General features: G+C 42.4%; 1 protein-coding gene across 1 annotated transcript in view; it reads right to left on the minus strand.

Moving 5' to 3' along the window:
- The window catches only part of CTDP1 (CTD phosphatase subunit 1), a 750,130-nt gene that overhangs the window by 665,599 nt on the left and 63,101 nt on the right, over positions 1 to 21,430 (minus strand). The window contains exon 3 of the mRNA XM_053715845.1: positions 11,474 to 11,567. Within this exon, the coding sequence (XP_053571820.1) occupies positions 11,474 to 11,567 (94 nt within the window). The remainder of the gene's footprint in view (positions 1 to 11,473; positions 11,568 to 21,430) is intronic.

A 21,430-nucleotide genomic window follows, 5' to 3' on the forward strand; every position in this document is an offset into this window, starting at 1 on the left:
GCTTTGGAAAGAGACGACGCTTGGATTAGGATGTCGTCTAGGTAAGGTGCTACAGCGATGCCCCTCGGCCTTAGGACCGCTAGAAGGGACCCTAGCACCTTTGTGAAAATTCTGGGAGCGGTGGCTAAACCGAATGGAAGAGCCACGAACTGGTAATGTTTGTCCAGAAAAGCGAACCTCAGGAACTGATGATGAATTTTGTGGATTGGGATATGCAGATACGCATCCTTTAGGTCCACGGTAGTCAAATATTGACCCTGCTGGATTGTCGGCAAGATTGTCCGAATGGTTTCCATTTTGAAAGATGGAACTCTGAGGAACTTGTTTAATATCTTTAAATCCAGAATTGGCCTGAAAGTTCCCTCTTTTTTCGGGAACTACAAACAGGTTCGAGTAAAACCCCAGACCTTGTTCCCCTGAGGGGACTGGGTTTAACACTCCCATCTTTAATAGGTCTCTTACACAATGTAAGAATGCCTGTTTCTTTATCTGGTCTGAAGATAAGCGAGACAGGTGGAACCTTCCCTTTGGAGGAAATCCCTTGAACTCTAGTAGGTATCCCTTGGAGACTATTTCTAGTGCCCAGGGATCCGGAACATCTCTTGCCCAAGCCTGAGCAAAGAGAGATAACCTGCCCCCTACTAGATCCGGTCCCGGATCGGGGGCTACCCCTTCATGCTGTCTTGGTAGCAGCAGTAGGTTTCTTGGTCTGTTTACCCTTGTTCCAGCCTTGCACGGGCTTCCATGCAGGTTTGGGCTGGGCCGCGTTACCGTCTTGTCTAGCGGCAGTGGAGTTATTAGCCGGTCCGCTCCTGAAATTGCGAAAGGAACGAAAATTAGACTTGTTCTTAGCCTTAAAAGGCCTATCCTGTGGGAGGGCATGGCCCTTACCCCCAGTGATGTCTGAAATAATTTCCTTCAATTCCGGCCCAAAAAGGGTCTTACCCTTGAAAGGAATATTAAGTAACTTAGTCTTGGACGACACATCTGCCGACCAGGATTTTAGCCAAAGCGCTCTCCGCGCTACTATAGCAAAACCTGAGTTTTTCGCCGCCAATTTCTTTATTTGAAAAGCGGCATCCAATATAAAGGAATTAGCTAACTTTAGTGCGTGAATTCTGTCCATGACTTCTTCATAGAAAGTCTTTCTGGAGCGACCTTTCTAATTCCTCGAACCAAAAAGACGCCGCTGAGGTGACAGTAATAATACACGTAGCTGGTTGAAAGATGAAACCTTGCTGAACAAAAATCTTTTTAAGCAATCCTTCCAATTTTTTATCCATAGGATCTTTGAAAGCGCAGCTGTCCTCTATAGGAATAGTTGTGTGCTTCGCTAATGTTGAAATAGCTCCCTCAACCTTCGGGACCGTCTGCCATGCGTCCCTTCTAGGGTCTACAATGGGAAACATTTTCTTAAATATAGGAGGTGGGGCAGAGGGTATACCCGGCTTCTCCCACTCCTTATCCACTATATTCGCTACCCTCTTGGGTATTGGAAAGGCGTCATCGTGCACTGGGACCTCTAAGAATTTGTCCAATTTGCACAACTTCTCTGGTACCACCATAGAATCACAGTCATCCAGAGTAGCCAATACCTCCTTAAGCAAGGCGCGGAGATGTTCTAGCTTAAACTTAAATGCTACTATATCAGGTTCTGCCTGTTGAGAAATTTTTCCTGAGTCAGAAATTTCTCCCTCAGACAGCCCCTCCCTCACAGCCAATTCCGATTGATGTGAGGGTAAAATAGATAAGGCATCGTCAGCGTCTAATTGTTCATCCTTTTTATCTGTATTTAAAACTGAACAATCACGCTTTCTCTGAAATGCTGGCAGTTTGGATAAAATATTTGCTATAGAATTATCCACTACTGCTGTTAATTGTTGCATAGAAATAAGTACTGGAGCGCTAGATGTCGCCTGCGCGGGCAAAGCTGGTGTAGACACAGAAGGAGAGGATGTAGAACTATCCCCACTACCTTCATTAGATGAATCATCTTGGGCAACATTATGAAATGTAACAGAGCTGTCCTTACTTTGTTTGGACGCTATGGCACTATTATCACAAACACTCGAAGGGGGGACCACATTTGTCTCTATACACACAGAACATAGGTTATCTGATGGCACAGACATGTTAAACAGATTTAGGCAGGCAAAGAATGCAATAAAAACGATTTTAAACAAAAACGTTACTGTCTCTTTAAATAATAAAATGACACACTTTATTTCTGAATGTTCAAAAAACTATAAAGGCAATATCCGATTTTTATGAAATTTGGACCCCAGTGTCTTAATGCTTTGAAAGTATTGCACAGCAAAAATGGAGACTCTAGCCCTTAAAACAAGCAAACCGGAGCTAATTGTTGGATTTAACCGTTTTTATACACTACAATCCCTGCTACAGCTTTGCTGTAGCTTTTTACCTTCCTTAGGGGTCAACCACCACAGAAATAAGCCTTCTGGAGTCACTTTCTGAGCCACAGGACCCTCTCACATGAATCTGCATGCACTGCCTAGATTGCAACTGCGCAGCTGAAGCGCCAAAATGAGGCCTCCTCCCTCAGTATACTAGAGTGAAGGGGCCTTCCTGACTAGATTTAGGCGTCTAAAACAAGCCAGATCAAATAAAAACGTCCCCAAGTGTATAAAAGCTTATAAAACATTTCAAATGCCATGATATTGTAATAAAAACCAATCGATTTGGCCCATGATAGTGTCTACCAGCATAAAAAACAAAAAGGGGAAGCCTGTTATCTTTTTTGCGGAGTTCAAAGAAAAATGGCTTACCGTTTTCCCTGAGGGGAAAAATGACTGTCATCTAGCATTAGCCTGTGTTGTTAGAAGGAGACTAGTCATACCTGAAGCAGATGAGTCTGCAAACTGTTACCCCCAACTGAAGTTCTCTGGATTCAACAGTCCTGCGTGGTAACAGCAATGGATTTTAGTTACTTGTGCTAAAATCATAGCCCTCTTAAACAGAAATCTTCATCACTTTTCTGTTGTAAATAGTACAAGCCAGCACTATTTTAAAATAACAAACTCTTGATAGAAGAAATAAAAACTACAACTAAACACCACAAACTCTTCACCATCCCCGTGGAGATGCTACTTGTTCAGAGCGGCAAAGAGAATGACTGGGGGGCGGAGCCTGAGGAGGGGCTATATGGACAGCTTTTGCTGTGCTCTTTGCCATTTCCTGTTAGGGAAGAGAATATTCCCACAAGTCATGGATGACGCCGTGGACCGGACACACCAATGTTGGAGAAATACAATTTTAAACAGCTTTCCAATTTACTTATTTAATTTGCTTTATTCTCTTGTTATCCTTTGCTGAAAGGTTTATCTAGGCAATCTCGGGTACAGCAGAGAACCAAGGTTCTAGCTGTTGATTGGTGCCTGCATATATATATTGATTGTGATTGGCTCACCCATGTGTTCAGTTAGAAACCAGTAATGCATTGCTGATCATTCAACAAATGATTCCAAGAGAAAGAAACAGATTAGATAATAGAAGTAAATTAGAAAGTTGCTTGAAATTGTACTCTGAATAATGAAAGAAAAGTTTTGGGTTTCATGTCCCTTTAAAAAGGTAAGAATAGTTTGTTTGTTTTTTAGTTGAATAAAAACAGAATTTATGTTTACCTGATAAATTACTTTCTCCAACGGTGTGTCCGGTCCACGGCGTCATCCTTACTTGTGGGATATTCTCTTCCCCAACAGGAAATGGCAAAGAGCCAGCAAAGCTGGTCACATGATCCCTCCTAGGCTCCGCCTACCCCAGTCATTCGACCGACGTTAAGGAGGAATATTTGCATAGGAGAAACCATATGATACCGTGGTGACTGTAGTTAAAGAAAAAAAAAAAAAAAATTATCAGACCTGATTAAAAAACCAGGGCGGGCCGTGGACCGGACACACCGTTGGAGAAAGTAATTTATCAGGTAAACATAAATTCTGTTTTCTCCAACATAGGTGTGTCCGGTCCACGGCGTCATCCTTACTTGTGGGAACCAATACCAAAGCTTTAGGACACGGATGAAGGGAGGGAGCAAATCAGGTCACCTAAATGGAAGGCACCACGGCTTGCAAAACCTTTCTCCCAAAAATAGCCTCAGAAGAAGCAAAAGTATCAAACTTGTAAAATTTGGTAAAAGAGTGCAGTGAAGACCAAGTCGCTGCCCTACATATCTGATCAACAGAAGCCTCGTTCTTGAAGGCCCATGTGGAAGCCACAGCCCTAGTGGAAGGAGCTGTGATCCTTTCAGGAGGCTGCCGTCCGGCAGTCTCGTAAGCCAATCTGATGATGCTTTTAATCCAAAAAGAGAGAGAGGTAGAAGTTGCTTTTTGACCTCTCCTTTTACCAGAATAAACAACAAACAAGGAAGATGTTTGTCTAAAATCCTTTGTAGCATCTAAATAGAATTTTAGAGCGCGAACAACATCCAAATTGTGCAACAAACGTTCCTTCTTCGAAACTGGTTTCGGACACAGAGAAGGCACGACTATCTCCTGGTTAATGTTTTTGTTAGAAACAACTTTTGGAAGAAAACCAGGTTAGTACGTAAAACCACCTTATCTGCATGGAACACCAGATAAGGAGGAGAACACTGCAGAGCAGATAATTCTGAAACTCTTCTAGTAGAAGAAATTGCAACCAAAAACAAAACTTTCCAAGATAATAACTTAATATCAACGGAATGTAAGGGTTCAAACGGAACCCCCTGAAGAACTGAAAGAACTAAGTTGAGACTCCAAGGAGGAGTCAAAGGTTTGTAAACAGGCTTGATTCTAACCAGAGCCTGAACAAAGGCTTGAACATCTGGCACAGCTGCCAGCTTTTTGTGAAGTAACACAGACAAGGCAGAAATCTGTCCCATCAAGGAACTTGCAGATAATCCTTTTTCCAATCCTTCTCGAAGGAAGGATAGACTCTTAGGAATCTTAACCTTGTCCCAAGGGAATCCTTTAGATTCACACCAACAGATATATTTTTTCCAAATTTTGTGGTAAATTTTTCTAGTTACAGGCTTTCTGGCCTGAACAAGAGTATCAATAACAGAATCTGAGAACCCTCGCTTTGATAAGATCAAGCGTTCAATCTCCAAGCAGTCAGCTGGAGTGGGACCAGATTCGGATGTTCGAACGGACCTTGAACAAGAAGGTCTCGTCTCAAAGGTAGCTTCCATGGTGGAGCCGATGACATATTCACCAGATCTGCATACCAAGTCCTGCGCGGCCACGCAGGAGCTATCAAGATCACCGACGCCCTCTCCTGATTGATCCTGGCTACCAGCCTGGGGATGAGAGGAAACGGCGGGAATACATAGGCTAGTTTGAAGGTCCAAGGTGCTACTAGTGCATCTACTAGAGTCGCCTTGGGATCCCTGGATCTGGACCCGTAGCAAGGAACCTTGAAGTTCTGACGAGAGGCCATCAGATCCATGTCTGGAATGCCCCACAGTTGAGTGATTTGGGCAAAGATTTCCGGATGGAGTTCCCACTCCCCCGGATGCAATGTCTGACGACTCAGAAAATCCGCTTCCCAATTTTCCACTCCTGGGATGTGGATTGCAGACAGGTGGCAGGAGCGAGTCTCCGCCCATTGAATGATTTTGGTCACTTCTTCCATCGCCAGGGAACTCCTTGTTCCCCCCTGATGGTTGATGTACGCAACAGTCGTCATGTTGTCTGATTGAAACCGTATGAACTTGGCCCTCGCTAGCTGAGGCCAAGCCTTGAGAGCATTGAATATCGCTCTCAGTTCCAGAATATTTATCGGTAGAAGAGATTCTTCCCGAGACCAAAGACCCTGAGCTTTCAGGGATCCCCAGACCGCGCCCCAGCCCATCAGACTGGCGTCGGTCGTGACAATGACCCACTCTGGTCTGCGGGAGGTCACCCCTTGTGACAGGTTGTCCAGGGACAGCCACCAACGGAGTGAGTCTCTGGTCCTCTGATTTACTTGTATCTTCGGAGACAAGTCTGTATAGTCCCCATTCCACTGACTGAGCATACACAGTTGTAATGGTCTTAGATGAATGCGCGCAAAAGGAACTATGTCCATTGCCGCTACCATCAAACCTATCACTTCCATGCACTGCGCTATGGAAGGAAGAGGAACGGAATGAAGTATCCGACAAGAGTTTAGAAGTTTTGTTTTTCTGGTCTCTGTCAGAAAAATCCTCATTTCTAAGGAGTCTATTATTGTTCCCAAGAAGGGAACTCTTGTCGACGGAGATAGAGAACTCTTTTCCACGTTCACTTTCCATCCGTGAGATCTGAGAAAGGCCAGGACTATGTCCGTGTGAGCCTTTGCTTGAGGAAGGGACGACGCTTGAATCAGAATGTCGTCCAAGTAAGGTACTACAGCAATGCCCCTTGGTCTTAGCACCGCCAGAAGGGACCCTAGTACCTTTGAGAAAATCCTTGGAGCAGTGGCTAATCCGAAAGGAAGCGCCACGAACTGGTAATGTTTGTCCAGGAATGCGAACCTTAGGAACCGATGATGTTCCTTGTGGACAGGAATATGTAGATACGCATCCTTTAAATCCACCGTGGTCAAGAATTGACCTTCCTGGATGGAAGGATTGTTCGAATGGTTTCCATTTTGGACGATGGAACCTTGAGAAACTTGTTTAGGATCTTGAGATCTAAGATTGGTCTGAACGTTCCCTCTTTTTTGGGAACTACGAACAGATTGGAGTAGAACCCCATCCCTCGTTCTCTTAATGGAACAGGATGAATCACTTCCAGAAGATAACCTTGGGAGACTATTTCTAGCGCCCAAGGATCCAGAACATCTCTTGGCCAAGCCTGAGTGAAGAGAGAGAGTCTGCCCCCCACCAAATCCGGTCCCGGATCGGGGGCCCGCATCTCATGCTGTCTTGGGAGCAGTGGCAGGTTTCTTGGCCTGCTTTCCTTTGTTCCAGCCTTGCATAGGTCTCCAGGCTGGATTGGCTTGAGAAGTATTACCCTCCTGCTTAGAGGACGTAGCACTTGGGGCTGGTCCGTTTCTGCGAAAGGGACGAAAATTAGGTTTATTTTTGGCCTTGAAAGACCTATCCTGAGGAAGGGCGTGGCCCTTGCCCCCAGTGATATCAGAGATAATCTCTTTCAAGTCAGGGCCAAACAGTGTTTTCCCCTTGAAAGGAATGTCAAGCAATTTGTTCTTGGAAGACGCATCCGCTGACCAAGATTTTAACCAAAGCGCTCTGCGCGCCACAATAGCAAACCCAGAATTTTTCGCCGCTAACCTAGCCAATTGCAAGGTGGCGTCTAGGGTGAAAGAATTAGCCAATTTAAGAGCAAGAATTCTGTCCATAATCTCCTAAGAAGAAGAATTACTAATAATCGCCTTTTCTAGCTCATCGAACCAGAAACACGCGGCTGTAGTGACAGGGACAATGCATGCAATTGGTTGTAGAAGGTAACCTTGCTGAACAAACATCTTTTTTAGCAAACCTTCTAATTTTTTATCCATAGGATCTTGGAAAGCACAACTATCTTCTATGGGTATAGTGGCGCGCTTGTTTAGAGTAGAAACCGCCCCCTCGACCTTGGGGACTGTCTGCCATAAGTCCTTTCTGGGGTCGACTATAGGAAACAATTTTTTAAATATGGGGGGAGGTACGAAAGGTATACCGGGCCTGTCCCATTCTTTATTAACAATGTACGCCACCCGCTTGGATATAGGAAAAGCTTCGGGGGGCCCCGGGGCCTCTAGGAACTTGTCCATTTTACATAGTGTTTCTGGAATGACCAGATAACCACAATCATCCAAATTGGATAACACCTCCTTAAGCAGAGCGCGGAGATGTTCCAACTTAAATTTAAAAGTAATCACATCAGGTTCAGCTTGTTGAGAAATTTTTCCTGAATCTGAAATTTCTCCCTCAGACAAAACCTTCCTGGCCCCCTCAGACTGGTGTAGGGGCCCTTCAGAAACAATATCATCAGCGTCCTCATGCTCTTCAGTATTTTCTAAAACAGAGCAGTCGCGCTTTCGCTGATAAGTGGGCATTTTGGCTAAAATGTTTTTGATAGAATTATCCATTACAGCCGTTAATTGTTGCATAGTAAGGAGTATTGGCGCGCTAGATGTACTAGGGGCCTCCTGTATGGGCAAGACTGGTGTAGACGAAGGAGGGGATGATGCAGTACCATGCTTACTCCCCTCACTTGAGGAATCATCTTGGGCATCATTTTTACTAAATTTTTTATGACATAAATCACATCTATTTAAATGAGAAGGAACCTTGGCTTCCCCACAGTCAGAACACAATCTATCTGGTAGTTCAGACATGTTAAACAGGCATAAACTTGATAACAAAGCACAAAAAACGTTTTAAAATAAAACCGTTACTGTCACTTTAAACTTTAAACTGAACACACTTTATTACTGCAATTGCGAAAAAGTATGAAGGAATTGTTCAAAATTCACCAAAATTTCACCACAGTGTCTTAAAGCCTTAAAAGTATTGCACACCAAATTTGGAAGCTTTAACCCTTAAAATAACGGAACCGGAGCCGTTTTTATATTTAACCCCTTTACAGTCCCTGGAATCTGCTTTGCTGAGACCCAACCAAGCCCAAAGGGGAATACGATACCAAATGATGCCTTCAGAAAGACTTTTCTATGTATCAGAGCTCCACACACATGCAGCTGCATGCCATGCTGTTCTCAAAAACAAGTGCGCCATACCGGCGCGAAAATGAGGCTCTGACTATGATTAGGGAAAGCCCCTATAGAATAAAGTGTCTAAAACAGTGCCTGCCGATATTATTTTACAAAAAATACCCAGATTAAATGATTCCTCAAGGCTAAATATGTGTAAATATGATCGATTTAGCCCAGAAAATGTCTACAGTCTTAATAAACCCTTGTGAAGCCCTTATTTACTGTCTGAATAAAAATGGCTTACCGGATCCCATAGGGAAAATGACAGCTTCCAGCATTACATCGTCTTGTTAGAATGTGTCATACCTCAAGCAGCAAAAGACTGCTCACTGTTCCCCCAACTGAAGTTAATTCCTCTCAACAGTCCTGTGTGGAACAGCCATGGATTTTAGTAACGGTTGCTAAAATCATTTTCCTCATACAAACAGAAATCTTCATCTCTTTTCTGTTTCAGAGTAAATAGTACATACCAGCACTATTTTAAAATAACAAACTCTTGATTGAATAATAAAAACTACAGTTAAACACTAAAAAACTCTAAGCCATCTCCGTGGAGATGTTGCCTGTACAACGGCAAAGAGAATGACTGGGGTAGGCGGAGCCTAGGAGGGATCATGTGACCAGCTTTGCTGGCTCTTTGCCATTTCCTGTTGGGGAAGAGAATATCCCACAAGTAAGGATGACGCCGTGGACCGGACACACCTATGTTGGAGAAACTATTTAAATTGTTATTTAGGGAATGATTATTTTTCTCATTGTAATAAAGTGCAACTGAAAAGTTGATCAAGTATTAAATGGTTATAATAAACTAGATACTACAGCCCCCAATAAGTTCATAATTATCTATGTATTTCTAAATGTATATAACCAAATCAGTCATTTTCTAATAAAACTGGAAAATCATTCTATCATTCGCTCTCTATCAATCTTTTTTTTTTTTTTATTAGAGAGGTAGCATATATTTTTAATTGATTCTAATATTACCAAAAATAATTTTCTATCACATACATTCAACCAAACTTATTGTGAAATGTGCATCTGCACTGTTACTCAAACGTGGAAGTGATGGCACAAAGTGAAAGCTAAAACAACCAGCAAAAAACAAGCAGCAAGAGAATGGCAGTGAGCATAGCAGATTGCCTTTCAAGTCTATTAATGTAAAACAATCTTTGTTCACGTTATGTTTTTAAGCCATAAAAATGGAGTTGAAGGTTATGACACTACGTCATTTGTTCTCTTTATTTTGAATTTAAGTAGAAAATAAGTAGGTTTACCCTTCCACTAAACTTTTTTTTTGCTTTATTCTGGAACATATACAAAAAGACTCATCCGTTGTCCTTCCCCATCACAGCAAAGACTATAGAACTTGGCTTGCGAGTCTGCTTTCATTCTATGTTTTTATGTACATTAATTTCTAGATAATTCTGCAATGTTAATAATTTTTTCTTCCTAGGATATATTGTTTACAATACTGTACGTATTTCTGTTGTATATCAGAAAGATGTCAACTCACTAGGAGCATCTTTGCTCACAGATTAAAGAGTTGCACATTTATACGGTTTCATGCATATTTTACATTGTTTGGTATCCCTTTAAAATATATTTTAACTTGTCATATGTTTGGATTTGTCCAGTTCTGAATGTATTTTTGGTGTATTTCAAAACTTAAGAAATCTTTGAGCCCAGGTTGCCATGGCAACTAAAGTAGGCCTGCTCCATGATTCGTGAGCCAATAATATTGTAATATTGGTCTTCCTCCTGATGCCCTTTGCCATATTTACACTCTGCCACTACCCTCACTGAACTATAAATGTGAACAACAAGTCGGGAAGTTGCAATCTGTGCATGTTTAAAGGACCAGTAAATACACCAGAGTTTCATAATCAACAAATGCATGACAACAATTGATTCACTATGATTGGACAATTATACTACGTGTGAAAGATAACAGTATTAAAAAGAGTGGGAAAAGTGGCAGCAAAGAGAACTCATGTGTAGTACTGTAGAGGGGCGGATATAGACTGTAATGGATTTAGCCTATAGGGGAAGGGAGGAAAGAAAAAGTCCCCCAGGATATGATGCACAAAGTATCACCAGGAACTAAGGGGTCAACTTCCGATGAGGTCAGAGATTAGAAGTAATAAATGCTCAGGGCTAGCAGGAAGTCTCTCTCTTTCTGTAACCAGAGCTTTCCAGCTGTAAGCATCCCCCCACTGAGCTCAAGCTGCCCCTCCTCTGCCTGCACAGCTGCCTACAATCTGTTAGTGCTGATTTTTACGTGGGATCTTATGTTTGTGACCCTGGGATTGTTACAAATAAAGGACAGTTCTTTTATTCAACCCTCTTGCTAGCTAGTGAATACCCTTGTGTCTAGGGCATTCTGCGACACTGCGTGTTGGACATCACTTCTCTGTGGGTTGTCTTTTGTGATGTCAATTTGGAAATAAAACAAAGTTATTTTAAAGTATATAGAAGCTTTGTTTTGAAAAAAGTTTTTGAAGATCTACTTCTAAATCGGTGTGCGTGTTTAGTTAAGCTGACAGAGCACAGTTTTATAATCCTTTAAGTAAGCGTACTGTGTATATGAATTAGTAGCATTTCTTTCAAGAATCAAATTAGGGACAATACAGAGACAGATAAGGAGTAATTTCATAAAACAATTATCTGCAGACAAATATTTGTGTTTAATTATAGAAGTGAGTATGTGTAGGAGAGTCTAAATTAAACATTTTCTACACTTTACCAAAATCTTAAAAAAAAAAAAAAAAAACACACAACAACAACAAAAATAACTTACCTCAGAGCTAACCATTAGCTCTGGGACGCTGTGGACCATAGAGACAGTGGCAGTTGAAAATGGCACCTGCTGCTTTCCATTCTTGCTTTGCAGCCTGAATGCAAGATTTGGTGAAAGGACAAATTTGTTTAAGAAAAAGTAACAACACAAAGTGTTTAAGGCATCACTTAACACAACTGTTGATCACATTTTATACTGTCAATGCCCAAGATAAAGGAAATATTTAAGTTTATGGTGGGTTATATTAATTTGTTACACTGCAAAGCTCAGAAGGAAGAGTAAAACTAATGGATCAGTAGTACACTATAAAGTTAGACAAAAAACAAAATTTATGATTACCTGATAAATGTATTTCTTGATATGGTGAGTCCACGGAATCAGTTACTGTTTGGAATATCACTCCTGGCCAGCAGGAGGCGGCAAAGAGCACCACAGCAAAGCTGTTAAGTATCACTTCCCTTCCCACAACCCCCAGTCAGTCGACCGAAGGAAAAGGAGAGAAAGGAAATAACACAAGGTGTAGAGATGTCTAAGGTTTATATTTTAAAAAAAAACCTGTCTGAAAAAAGGGGGGCCGTAGACTCACAGTGTCAAGAAATAAATTTATCAGGTAAGCATAAATTTTGTTTTCTTTCTCAAGACACAGTGAGTCCACGGAATCATCAATTCCTGTTGGGAATCAATACCCAAGCTAGAGGACACAGATGATGAGGGAGGGACAAGATGGCAACCTAAACTGAAGGCACCACTGCTTGAAGAAGCTTTCTCCCAAAAGAGGCCTCAGGAGAGGCAAAAGTATCAAATTTATAGAATTTTGAAAAAGTGTGCAAAGAAGACCAAGTCGCAGCCTTGCAAATCTGTTCCACAGAGGCCTAATTCTTGAAGGCCCAAGAAGAAGAAACAGCCCTAGTGGAATGAGCTGCAATTTTCTCAGGGGGCTGCTGTCCAGCAGTCTCATACGCCAAGCGAATAATACTTCTCAACCAGAAGAGAAAGTGAAGTGGCAGTAGCTTTCTGTCCTTTACGTTTCCCAGAAAAGCAAACAAACAATGCAGAAGACTGACGAAAATCCTTAGTTGCCTGCAAATAACATTTAAGAGTCCGCACAACATCTAAGTTGTGCAACAAACGTTCCTTATGAGAAGGAGGATTAGGACAAAGAAGTAACAACAATTTCCAGATTAATATTTCTGTCCGAAACAACCTTAGGAAGGAAACCAAACTTGGTACAGAGAACTGCCTTATCTGTATGAAATATGAGATAAGGAGAATCACACTGCAAAGCTGAGAGTTCTGAAACCCTCCGAGCAGAAGAAATAGCAGTAAGAAACAAAACCTTCCAAGATAGTAACTTAATATCTATGGAATGCATAGGCTCAAACGGATCCTGTGTAAAACTTTAAGAACAAGGTTAAGGCTCCAAGGTGGAGCAACTGATTGAAACACAGGCCTGACAAAAGGATTGTACATCTGGTACGTCCAACAGACGCTTGTGCAGCAGAATGGATAGAGCAGAAATCTGACCCTTGATGGTACTGACAGAACCCTTTCTCAAGGCCTTCCTGGAGAAAAGATAAGATCCTTGGGATCCTGATGTTACTCCAAGAATATCCCTTAGACTCACACCAATAAAGATATTTACATCATATCTTATGGTAAATCTTTCTAGTGACAGGCTTACAAGCCTGAACCATGGTCTCAATGACTGGTTTGAAAAATGCACGCTTAGCTAAAATCAAGCAGTCAGCTTCAGAGAAACGAGATTTGGATGAAGGAAGGACCCCTGAAGCAGAAGGTCCTTCCTCAGCGGTAGTCTCCAGGGGTAGAGACAACATCTCCACTAGATCTGCATACCAGATCCTTCAGGGCCATGCAGGAGCAATTAGAATCACTGATGCTCTCTCCTGCTTGATCCGAGCGATGACTCGCGGAAGGAAAGCAAATGGAGGGAAGAGATATGCCAACCTGAAGTTCCAAGGAACTGCCAGAGCATCTATCAGAAAGGATCTCTCGACCTCGAACCGTACTTTGGGAGCTTGGTGTTCTGACGAGACGCCATCAGATCCAATTCTGGTAACCCCCATTTGGTTGTTAACTTTGAGAACACCTCCAGATGGAGTTCCCACTCCCCAGGATGGAAAGTCTGTCTGCTCAGAAAATCCGCTTCCCAATTGGCTACTCCTGGAATGTGGATGGTAGATAGACAGCAATTGTGAACCTCCGCCCACTGGATGATCCGTGCCACCTCCTTCATAGCTAAGGAACTCCATGTTCCCTCTTGGTGGTTGATGAAGGCCACTGAACTTATGTTGTCCGTCTGGAACCTGATAAATCGGGCTAGGGCCAGCTGAGGCCAAGCCATCAAGGCATTGAAGATCACTCTCAACTCCAGAATGTTTATGGGGAGAGCAGATTCCTCCTGAGACCAAAGTCCCTGTGCCTTCAACGAGTCCCAGACTGCTCACCAACCCATCAGACTGGCGTCCATGGTCAGAATTACCCAAGATTGTTCCTGAAAACACGTCCCCTGAGACAGATGTTCTTGAGATAGCCACCAAGGAAGAGAGCCTCTTGTCGATTGATCCAGAACTATCTTCTGAGATAGATCTGTATAATCCCTGTTCCATTGAGCGAGCATGCATAGCTGAAGAGGTCTCAAATGGAATCTGGAAAAGGGAACTATGTCCATGGAAGACACCATTAAATAAAATTACCTCCATGCATTGGGCTACTGATGGTCGTACCGCCGACTGTAGGGACAGGCAAGCGGAATTATTCTTGGCTCTTCTGACCTCCCGTCCCTAAGAAGATCACTCTTGTAGTCGGAACAAGAGAACTTTTGTCCAAATTGACCTTCCAACCGTGGGAACGAAGAAAAGACAACAAGATCTTTGTATGAGATTCTGCTAGTTGTAAAGATGGCGCCTGAACCAGAATGTCGTCCAGATAGGGCGCCACTGCAATTCCCCGGGACCAAATTACTGCCAACAGAGCTCCCAGGACCTTTGAGAAAATCCTGGGAGCTGTGGCAAGGCCAAATGGAAGCGCTACAAATTGAAAGTGTTTGTCCAGATAGGCAAATCTCAGAAATTTGTGATGATCCCTGTGAATGGGAACATGTAGGTACGCATCCTTCAGGTCTATGGTTGTCATGAATTGACCCTCCTGAACCAAAAGGAAGAATGGAACGGATAGTCTCCATCTTGAAGTACGGAACTTTGAGAAATTTGTTGAGTAATTTTAGATCTAGAATGGGCCTGAAAGTTCCCTCTTTTTGGGAACCACAAACAGGTTGGAGTAAAACCAGAGACCCTGTTCCTGTATTGGGACTGGAACTAGAACTCCCAAGAGGGAAAGATCCTGTACACATTTCAAGAACACCTCTCTTTTTATATGGTCTACAGACAATCTTGAGAGGTGGAATCTGCCCCTTGGAGGGAAAAAGTCTTGAACTCTAACTTGTAACGCTGGGAAACAAGGTCCACTGCCCAAGGGTCTCAGACGACATCTCATTTCCAAACTAGAGAAAATTGAGAGTCTGCCCCCACTTGATCCGATCCTGGATCGGGGCAGACCCTTCATGCTGACTTAGATTCAGCTGCAGGCTTCTTAGATTGCTTCCCCTTGTTCCAAGACTGACTGGGCTTCCATGCGGGCTTGGACTGCTCCTGCTTGGTATAGGATCGGGAAGACTTAGATCTGAAATTTCAAAAGAAACGCAAATTACTCCGACGTCCTTTTGATTTGTTCTTTGTGTCTTTAGGCAGAAAGGAAACAGAAGAATCTTAATCAGACACCAAAATTCCACCTTCTCCTTGCACTGAAGGCAAAGAGAATGACCAGGGGTTGGGGAAGGGAAGTGATACTTAGCTTTGCTGTGGTGCTCTTTGCCTCCTCCTGCTGACAAGGAGTGATATTCCCAACAGTAATTGATGATTCAGTGGACACACCCTGTGTCTTAAGAAAGAAATAATACTTAAATAAACCCAATTAAATCTGTCAAGCATTACAAAACATTGTTACTTTGTGAGGCATCATAGTAAAATATACGATTTAGTATGTTGTATGGCAATTTGGAAAATAGTCCATAGTAATATATGTTTTCCTAAACCAATCAAATAAAAACTAATTTCACAAAAAGTGTCAAAAAATATAAATAAAAAAACTAAAAATAAAGCAGTCAGTAAAAACAAAAGCACTGTGTCAATGATAGGATATTAAAAGGGAGATAAAGCCCACGTTTTCTTTTGCGATTCAGATAGACAATACAATTTTTTAAACAACATTCCAATGTACTTTTATTATCTAAATTTGCTTCATTCTTTAGATATGCTTGAAGAAATAGAAATGCACATGGTTGAGCCAATCACGCAAGGCATCTATGTGCAGCCACCAATCAGCAGCTACTGAGATATGCTTTGCAACCAAGGATATCAAGAGAATTAAGAAAACTAGATATTAGAAGTAAATTCAAAAGTTGCATGTTCTTTCTAAATCATGAAAGAAAAAATTTTGGGTTTCATGTCCCTTTAATCAAAAGTGTCCTTGACGTTTTAAGGTTGTTCTCCTTACATACAGTTTACCCTCCTTGTCTGCATCAGTACACAAATAACTCAAGATTACCTGTGAGGAAAAATCAAGGATAAAGAGAAAATCTGACCCATACACACATCTCTGTGGTGTGCAATAAACCTCAGACATCACAAAATAAAAGTACTTGATTAGAACTTCATATGTCACAATTTAAATGGGAATAAATTATTTACAGTATCAAAAGTTCTCTTAAAAAGGTACATGAAATCCAAAAATGTTCTTTCATGATTTAGATACAGCAAACAAATGTCCAGTTTACTTGTATTATCAAATTTACTTCATTATCTTGGGTGTATGTTGAAGGAGCAGCAATGAACAACTGGGTTCTAGCTGAAAACATCTCGTGAGCCAACGAGAGACATATGTGCAGCCAACAATCAGCAGCTAGCTCCCAGTAGTGCATTGCTTACCTAGGTATGCTTTACAACAAAAGGATACAAGGTGACTGAAGCAGATTAAATAGAAGTAAATTGAAAAGCTACCCAATTTGAATCACAAAAGAAAGATACATTTGGTTTCATGTCCCTTTAGTATTTAAATCAGCGGTTGACAAATCCATTTAAAATTTAGGAGCCGGCGGAGCTTGAAGCCGCACTAAGATGGAGCTGTAACCCAGGAGCTCCGTAGCACACTGCTCAAAACTACCACTAAACTGAGCAATTGAAGTTCTCAAAACTGGAGGGAGAGCTACTAAAGGAGAGGTGACTCCAAAAGCATGAAGGCTGGCACCTGATTTAAACATTTGGGACGCACACAGTACCTAACAGTAACCGGAGCGGCGAGGTGCACGCCGCCATCTTACCCACGTGGCGCAACTCCCGATACACAGGAGGCACTTACAGACAAGCCGTTTGCGCTGCTAATGACACAGGAGACCCAAATGCACCGGACACAAGGATATGACCCGACATACAAGTAAGGCCCTCCTAGGCACGACTATGCTTAAAATGTTGTGGGGAAAATGAAGCAACAAACAATTAAATAACAGGGGTGTGTATTACTATATAATATCTCAGGCCAGTAAAGAACCGCATGTTATCTGCTCACTATGAAGTTGGTACATACAGAGACAGCTATCTGTGGCTAAAACCAGAACATTCACCCAATACACGCATAAGTTTAACCCCCCACCTCTCTTTTCTTCAAAAACGGAACTGCTGTTTTTTTTTTGTTGTTTCTCTTTCCCCTGCAAACGACTTAAGAAGGCAAATTCTGCAGTACAGTGATAAATGATCTTAACAAAAGCATACTTCAGAACAGTAATAAGCCACTGAGGGGGAATTGAGTCGCAATAGTGTGCGTATATACAGAGGAGAGGGAAGGGAACATAAAGGTGGAAACATCTAAGGAAGTACAGCATAGCTGAATGCAGAAAGAAATTCAAAGCTAAAAGTAAAAGACCAAATAACCTGCTTTATTAAAGGGCAACAAAAAGGTGAATAAGAATTTAACTCTGCATGCCACATTTCTACGATAGCATTGACATGAATATCAGGCTATTTGCTGAAATCTAAGTTACTTATGCACAGATAGACAAAACTATCAGCAACCACGCTGACTAGACAGTGAATATATAATTAAGGAGACAGTTGTTCAGCAACCCAACCACATTATAGCTGCACAGACACATCTAAATACCAACGCGGTATACCCAGCATACACACCCCTTGCCGCAAGATTGATTATAATCGCAAGCTACGCACTAACACATCCCTCAAATCTAAACTTGGAGGACTACATTAAGCTAGTTTACAACTCGCACCCAAGATGTCGGCCAGGAAACAAAACAAATCCTCTCAAGGGCCCAAAACCCCGGCAGCTACTTTATTCTTCAAACCGTTGAGAGGAGAAAAAAACACTGGCAGCATCACAGAAGAAGATGCAGACTCTGAAACAGACTCCCAGATTGCTGAGGATGGAACTGCACCCGTCACAAGGGCTGATCTTAAGACCCTGGTATCCAAACAAGACATTAGCAAGAACATCGACAAGCTCTGGGACAAATTTGACTCATTTCAGAATATGGTCACCAACAGCTTAGCAGAAATTAAGCAAGACATCACAGAATTAGGCTCTAGAGTGGCCACATTAGAGGAATCAGAAGCCTCCATAACTGAAGATTTAACTACACTCAACCAAAGTTTATCTACACATCAGCAAGAGATGCATGACATCCAAGATAAATTGGAAGATCTAGAAAACAGAAGCAGAAGGTGCAATTTGAGGCTGAAGGGAATCCCTGAAACGGTAACTGCAGATGAATTGCCCAACTATTTACACCAGCTCTTTCAGGCGATCACAGTAGATGTGGATGATGGCAAATATCAACTAGAAAGAGCTCACAGGGCCTTACGAGCCAAACCGAAAGAAGATGCTCCACCGAGAGATGTGGTGATTAAATTTTTCAGATTCCCAGAAAAAGAAGCAATTCTCGTAGCTGCAAGGAAAAATCCTACATTTAAATTTCAAGGGACAGTTATTCAATTTTTTCAAGACCTGTGTGTCAAAACACTTCAAAGAAGAAGCTACCTGAGACCACTTACCACCCTTCTGAGGAAAACAGAATTTATGTTTACCTGATAAATTACTTTCTCCAACGGTGTGTCCGGTCCACGGCGTCATCCTTACTTGTGGGATATTCTCTTCCCCAACAGGAAATGGCAAAGAGCCCAGCAAAGCTGGTCACATGATCCCTCCTAGGCTCCGCCTTCCCCAGTCATTCGACCGACGTAAAGGAGGAATATTTGCATAGGAGAAATCATATGATACCGTGGTGACTGTAGTTAAAGAAAATAAATCATCAGACCTGATTAAAAAACCAGGGCGGGCCGTGGACCGGACACACCGTTGGAGAAAGTAATTTATCAGGTAAGCATAAATTCTGTTTTCTCCAACATAGGTGTGTCCGGTCCACGGCGTCATCCTTACTTGTGGGAACCAATACCAAAGCTTTAGGACACGGATGATGGGAGGGAGCAAATCAGGTCACCTAGATGGAAGGCACCACGGTTTGCAAAACCTTTCTCCCAAAAATAGCCTCAGAAGAAGCAAAAGTATCAAATTTGTAAAATTTGGTAAAAGTGTGCAGTGAAGACCAAGTCGCTGCCTTACATATCTGATCAACAGAAGCCTCGTTCTTAAAGGCCCATGTGGAAGCCACGGCCCTAGTGGAATGAGCTGTGATTCTTTCAGGAGGCTGCCGTCCGGCAGTCCCATAAGCCAATCTGATGATGCTTTTAAGCCAAAAAGATAGAGAGGTAGAAGTTGCTTTTTGACCTCTCCTTTTACCAGAATAAACAACAAACAAGGAAGATGTTTGTCTGAAATCCTTTGTAGCATCTAAATAGAATTTTAGAGCACGGACAACGTCCAAATTGTGTAACAAACGTTCCTTCTATGAAACTGGATTCGGACACAAAGAAGGTACAACTATCTCCTGGTTAATATTTTTGTTGGAAACAACCTTCGGAAGAAAACCAGGCTCAGTACGTAAAAACCACCTTATCTGCATGGACCAGATAGGGCGGAGAACACTGCAGAGCAGATAACTCTGAAACTCTTCTAGCAGAAGAAATTGCAACCTAAAACAAAACTTTCCAAGATAATAACTTAATATCTATGGAATGTAAGGGTTCAAACGGAACCCCTTGAAGAACTGAAAGAACTAGATTAAGACTCCAGGGAAGAGTCAAAGGTCTGTAAACAGGCTTGATTCTAACCAGAGCCTGAACAAACGCTTAAACGTCTGGCACAGCTGCCAGCCTTTTGTGAAGTAAAACAGATAAAGCAGAGATCTGTCCCTTCAGAGAACTCGCAGAAAATCCTTTCTCCAAACCTTCTTGTAGAAAGGAAAGAATCTTAGGAATTTTTATCTTGTTCCATGGGAATCCTTTAGATTCACACCAACAGATATATTTTTTCCATATATTATGGTAAATTTTTCTAGTTACAGGCTTTCTAGCCTGAATAAGAGTATCTACTACAGAATCTGAAAACCCACGCTTTGATAAAATCAAGCGTTCAAACTCCAAGCAGTCAGTTGGAGGAAAACAAGATTCGGATGTTCAAATGGACCCTGAATAAGAAGGTCCTGTCTCAAAGGTAGCTTCCATGGTGGAGCCGATGACACATTCACCAGGTCTGCATACCAAGTCCTGCGTGGCCACACAGGAACTATCAAGGTCACCGAAGCCCTCTCCAGATTGATCCTGGCTACCAGCCTGGGAATGAGAGGAAACGGTGGGAATACATAAGCTAGGTTGAAGATCCAAGGTGCTACTATTGTATCCAATAGAGTCGCCTTGGGATCCCTGGATTTGGACCCGTAACAAGGGACCATGAAGTTCTGACGAGAGGCCATCAGAACCAAGTCTGGAATGCCCCATAATTGAGTTATTTGGGCAAAGATTTCCAGATGGAGTTCCCACTCCCCCGGATGCTCCTCCATCGCCAGGGAACTCCTTGTTACCCCCTGATGGTTGATATATGTAACAGTCGTCATGATGACTGATTGAAACCTTATGAATTTGGCCTTTGCTAGTCTAGGCCAAGCCTTGAGAGCATTGAATATCGCTCTCAGTTCCATTATGTTTATCGGGAGAAGAGAGTCTTCCCGAAACCATAGACCCTGAGTTTTCAGGGGTTCCCAGACCGCGCCCCAGCCCACCAGACTGGCGTCGGTCGTGACAATGACCTATTCTGGTCTGCGGAAGCTCATTCCCTGTGACAGGTTGTCCAGGGTCAGCCACCAACGGAGTGAATCTCTGGTTATTTGATCTATTTGTATCGTCGGAGACAAGACTGTATAATCCCCATTCCACTGTCTGAGCATGCCCAGGTGCAATGGTCTTAGATGAATTCGTGCAAAAGGAACTATGTCCATTGCCGCAACCATCAACCCTATTACTTCCATGGACTGCGCTATGGAAGGAATAAGAACAGAATGAAGTACCTGACAAGAGCTTAGAAGTTTTGATTTTCTGGCCTCTGTCAGAAAAACCTTCATTTCTAAGGAAACTATTATTGTTCCCAAGAAGGGAACTCTTGTTGACGGGGACAGAGAACTTTTTTCTATGTTCACTTTCCACCTGTGAGATCTGAGAAAGGCTAGGACAATGTCCGTATGAGCCCTTGCTTTTGACAGAGACGACACCTGAATCAGGATGTCGTCCAAGTAAGGTACTACTGCAATGCCCCTTGGTCTTAGCACCGCTAGAAGGGACCCTAGTACCCTTGTGAAAATCCTTGGAGCAGTGGCTAATCCGAATGGAAGTGCCACAGGTAATGCTTGTCCAGAAAGGCGAACCTTAGGAACCGAAAATGTTCCTTGTGGATAGGAATACGTAGGTACGCATCCTTTAAGTC

This window comes from Bombina bombina, chromosome 5, assembly GCF_027579735.1.
Source record: "Bombina bombina isolate aBomBom1 chromosome 5, aBomBom1.pri, whole genome shotgun sequence".
Lineage (NCBI taxonomy): Eukaryota > Metazoa > Chordata > Amphibia > Anura > Bombinatoridae > Bombina > Bombina bombina.